Source organism: Acomys minous (assembly GCF_964271855.1).
Source record: "Acomys minous genome assembly, chromosome: 10".
In the NCBI taxonomy this organism is placed as follows: Eukaryota; Metazoa; Chordata; class Mammalia; order Rodentia; family Muridae; genus Acomys; species Acomys minous.
In genome coordinates this window covers 38,876,211-38,881,261 of record NC_140491.1, presented here as the reverse complement: position 1 = coordinate 38,881,261, position 5,051 = coordinate 38,876,211, and the positions used below count along the sequence as shown (strand labels likewise).

Below are 5,051 nucleotides of genomic sequence, written 5' to 3'. Positions count from 1 at the left end.
AGCAACAAGAAAAAGCTATAGGCAAGCTGGTTCTGTCAGATTTCACGGAAATAGTGATTTTCAGATGAAACATGGGTCCTCTGCACCTTAAAAGAGCCAACAGGATTCAAAGAGGACAGGACTTGTTGTGAATCTGCTGTGACCAAGTGCATGACAGTGATACAGTGTGCCTCTAATTTACCTGGATACTGGAAAACCTTATTAAACAGAAGTCCTAGCTCAAAAAGTTGCTATAAAGACTGTAACAGATACAAAAGCAGGATTATTAGACACACAATATCAGTACACCACCATTAAAATATTGCAGGTCATATCTGTACATTCAAAACATGGGCTGATCTGCAATTCAGATGGTTTCACTTGTAGTCATTGATAGTCTATTTTATAAAATCACTTACACAATAATGTTATTGATGGGGATGTGGATCAGTTTCACAAAGAAGCCTATGAATCCCATGATAGCGAATCCTATCGCTGTGGCCATGGCGATCTTCTGGAATTCTGAATTGAAAACACAAAATTTGCATTGGTTTTTGGCAATCACTGAAAGTATGAAGAAAAGCTATCAGTAATATTAATAAAGATACCAGCATATACTTTGATTAGTGAATACATAACTTTAAAAATGAGGAAAAAGTTTGAGTAGTAATAGTACAAAAGGTGACTAACAGGCTTCTAAGTTCTACACTTTGTTGATATTTAAAAGAAACAGAAACGAAAATGCTATGCCTTTTTTACAGGTTTCTAGGACGCTCTAGATCCTTCTATTTTCCCAATCTCCCATACTTCTCTCACCTAGAGTCCCAATAGGATGTCCTCACATCTGTCCCACTTTCCTGGTAAGTGAAGACTTTCATGGGACATGCCCCTTGGGCTAGTGTCCAGATATAAGTGAGTATATACCATTTGAGTCTTTCTGCTTCTGGGTTAACTCACTCATCATGATCATTTCTAGTTCAATCCATTTGTCCACAAATTTCAGAAATTCTTTGTTTTTAATAGCTGAGTAGTATTCCATAGTATAAATGTACCACAGTTTCTTTATCCATTCTTCTACTGAGGCACACTTAGGCTGTTTCCATGTTCTGGCAATTATGAATAAGGCTGCTATGAACATGGTTGAGCATAGCATGTCTCTGTTGTGTGCTGGAGCATCTTCTGGGTATATTCCAAGGAGTGGAATAGCTGGGTCTTGAGGTAGCCCTATTCCCATATGACAGGTAGATTTGGGCCCAGAGGTTCTGCTCAAACTATGGCACCAACCATGGACAATACGTGCAGTAAGCATCAAACCCCTACCCTGATCCAGCCAATGGACAGGACATTTTCTACAGTTAAGTGGAAAGTGGGGACTGACTTCCACACGAACTCTGGTGCCCCATATTTGACTACGTTCCCTTGATGGGGAGGCCCAGTGGCACTCAGAGGAAGGATAGCAGGCTACCCAAGAAAAGACTTGATACCCTAGGATCATATACAGGGGGAGGAGGTCCCCCTCAGTCACAGTCATAGGGGAGGGGAGTAGGGAGAAAGCAGGAAGGAGGGAGAAATGGGAGGATACAAGGGATGGGATAACAATTGAAATGTAATATGAATATTTCAATAAAAAAAGAAAGAAAATGCTATGCTCATGAGTTCATCAATAAACTCCAAAAGGATTAATTATTCTCAATGACCACAATGAAAAATAGAAAAGGGTTGAAGTCAGTATACATAGTGCTTTATACTATTTTACACACACATAAACGTGTGTGTGTGTGTGTTAAACTGTCTTTAATACCATAGTGAGGTAAAAGGTATAGACTGAAAATTCAAGTTAAAATGAGCAGTTTTACAAAAAGGTTTCAACTTTTTCAGTCTTAGAATAAGATCTCCTAAAGATACATTCCCCAACCACCTCACCTAGATCTCCTGTTCCTCCTCAGTATCTTCCTTCCATACCAAGGAGGGAATCAAAACATTTAATTGCAGTTTACTGGACAGCCTGCCCTGACAGACCCCAGGTTCACAAGAACAAAGTCCAGCATCTATTATTTTATTTGGGTATTGGATGTGTGCTAATTATGCCCACTTGACAGAAACTAGTCATCTGAGAGAAGGGAACCCGATTGAGAAAATGCCTCTCTAAGATCTACCGATAGACAGGCAAGCCTGTAAGGCACGTTCTTAATTAGCGGTTGATGGAAGAGGACCCAGCCCATTGTGGGTGGAGACCCTCCCAGCAGGTGGTCCTGGGTTCTGTAAGAAAGCAGGCTAATCAGCCTGGAGGAGCAAGGCAGTAAGCAGCACTCCTCCAAGGCCTACATCAGCTCTTGCTTCCAAGCGTCTACTCAGCTTGATTTCCCCCCTTGGCTTCCTTCAAGGGACTGTGATTCAAGGTAAATAAGCCAAGCAAACCCTTTCCTCCCCAGAGAGCCTTTGGTCATTGTGTTTATACACAGCAATACTAGCCCTGAGACAGTGTGTTACTCTTTTATAATAGTCTGCCTTAAATTCTAACCCAGTTAACCCAGGAATTAAGGTAGGCAAATTCAGGCATAACTTCTAAGTTTTGACAGAGAAAGAAAAATAAACTTTCTAGGTTGTAATAACTATACCATTAATTTCATACTGAAGTTTAAATCTAGAAAAGGCAATGGTGGTGCCATCAATGCAATGCTCCTTTTAACAGTGTGCTTAGCAAGTATTCTATCACTGAGCTGATTTCCAGGCCTGCAAAGATTAATCAGATATAAACACAAGATTTAACAAATGCAAAGTTATTATTACCTTTTCTATCAGGTTTGGTGCATCTTTTAACCAGCCGAATTGAGTCCTTTACAAACTGTCGACTTGGCTCAACAAATTGCATTACCTGATCCATGATTGTCTGTTTAAAAAAAGAAAATAAAAGTGAAAACAACATACTCAGTAGGATCCGTTTACATATTAGGACTTGCTGAGTTATATACAAACGAAAGTAGAGCAGTGGTGAATTCAAGTCATAAAGAAAAGCAAAATTCCAAGCCTAAATGGATAGTGTTTTTATCATATTCAAGAAAACATGAGACTGCTGACAAGCAAACACAGACCTTACAAATGTTGTTATCCTCACACTGAAGGATTTTGTTACACATTTAAGCAACAACAGACCCCTTCCTACAAACTACACTCTTCTCACTACTCCTGTGAAGAAACAAACAAAAAAAGTTTAGATTTAATAACTATTTTCTAAAGACCAAACTGTTGAAAAATTAGTATCTACTACAGCGAGTTCCAACTATGGTGAAGCAAGAACCTAAAACGGAGGCAAGAGTGTATTTCAATTTAGTTGCTAGAAGTCACGGCAAGTTATAATACATTTAAGTAAAAGTATATTTCCTGGGATGGACAGGCTGATAAATGGTCCAGAACAACAACTGGCAAGATCCAGATTCTGAAAAGCCTCCAGCTAAGTGTTTAGACTGAACATTTCGAGGTTGCTTTGAAACGCTTTTAGTTACCAAGAATGCTATTCAACTTTAAGACACTGGAAATGGAGCCTCAGTATCTGTGCTTCGTCTCCAGGCCTTAGAAGTCAGATGATGATTCCATTCTCTGGGTAGAAAATATAAACCCCGTTAGGTCCCAGTTTCCTTATCTAAGTCGTGAGCCACTGCTGAGGCACTTAAGGTACACACTAAGAAGTCTCCCCGCAGCCTGACACAAGAGCAAAGGAATGCCTCTTTGGTCAGTCTTTCACTCAGCTGTTCTTGAAATCCAATGGCCCCAAAATCCATACTAGACCAACCACTGCACTCGATGTGAAAGAAGAGGCACTAGTCCACTAAGACCTCTTGATGCACTCTTGAAATACGCTTTTACTTGAAACTGCCAGACTACAAGACAATCACACTGAGAGGCTCACGACATCAGGCTCTCAAGCCACGGGAGACTGAGTTCGCCAACAGGAGTGGCAGGGGTTCAGAGAGAAGGTCAGGAGGCTAAGTCCGGAGAGTTCATGAACTATTGGAAACCCTCCTCTGGAGAGGTCCTTACTGGAGATAAATTCCACCTGAGGCCACGTAGGTAGAACCTGTGCCTGATTTGGTCGCGTTCACAGATGAATGGCTCTCTCTGCCCACCTGTACATCAACTGCAGGCCCAGCGCGCCTGTCCAGGATTCTGCAGCTCCCAGGTCTCAGCTCCCGGCCACGAGGCTCGCCAAAGGCGCCCTTGCTACCCCAGCACCCATCCTGTGGCCCCTCCGATCCCGGGCCCCTCGCCGCCAGCCCGCCCATCCCGCGGCCCCTTGGTTCCTGGCCCCAATCGTCCCGCCAGACCCTCGCATCCCCAGTCCCTTCCCGTCCCCTTGGTATCCCCACCCACCCATCCCGCGGGACCCTCAACCAGCTCTCCCCTACCCCAACATTCATGGGGAAATCCTTACTTGCGGGATGGCAGCTTGAGAGAGAACAGACACGTAGCGTAGGAGAGGGTTGAGCCCACCGGAACCGGAAGCTGTTTAATCCTCTGCCCGCCCATTCGTCTTTCCAATTGGCTACTCACGCAGAGACGTCCCTGCGCAGGCGCAGTGCTACGTGTGCCTCTCTGGGCTTCCGGAGCTGGGACGGACTTGAGCAGCTGCAGTGTCTTCCGCACAACCTGCTAACCCTGGGGCACCCTCCTGCCCTCCATCCACCTCCTGGTCTTGGGCACAGCGTCTCCAGCAGCCTCAACGCAAATCTAACAAATGGTCGCTAGCTAATGAGTGTCTGCGTTACAGTTCTGAGTCGCCCCGCTATGCATGTAAATAATGTCACTGATCAAAAAATGATAGTATGAAAACAATCTCTGTTCCCGGAAAATGGCTTTCTGCTATTGGTCATGAAGATATAGAGGGTTCTCATATAGCTATAAGGATTTAGATGTACCGACGGTGCTAACAGTCTCCGAATGCAATATTTTTTGGCCATTTCTGAGTTAATGCTTGTTCTCGGATAATCTTGATTTGTTCCATCATTAGGGTAAGAGCCAAACTGAGGGCTTTAAAGAGTTTTTATATATTTCAGTCAAGTACTGTGAAACAGACT

At 43.3% G+C, this 5,051-nt stretch overlaps 1 protein-coding gene across 1 annotated transcript; it reads right to left on the bottom strand.

Annotated features, from left to right (window-relative positions):
- Positions 1 to 394: 394 nt before the first annotated feature.
- SEC61G (SEC61 translocon subunit gamma) lies at positions 395 to 4,507 on the bottom strand (the record flags this gene model as incomplete). Its single annotated transcript, XM_084800200.1, has 3 exons — positions 4,409 to 4,507; positions 2,770 to 2,869; positions 395 to 501 (listed from the first exon to the last, which is right to left on the bottom strand). The coding sequence occupies exons 2-3, from the start codon at positions 2,861 to 2,863 to the stop codon at positions 395 to 397; spliced, it is 201 nt and encodes a 66-aa protein (XP_084656326.1). The 5' UTR covers positions 2,864 to 2,869; positions 4,409 to 4,507.
- Between the last annotated feature and the right edge of the window lie 544 nt (positions 4,508 to 5,051).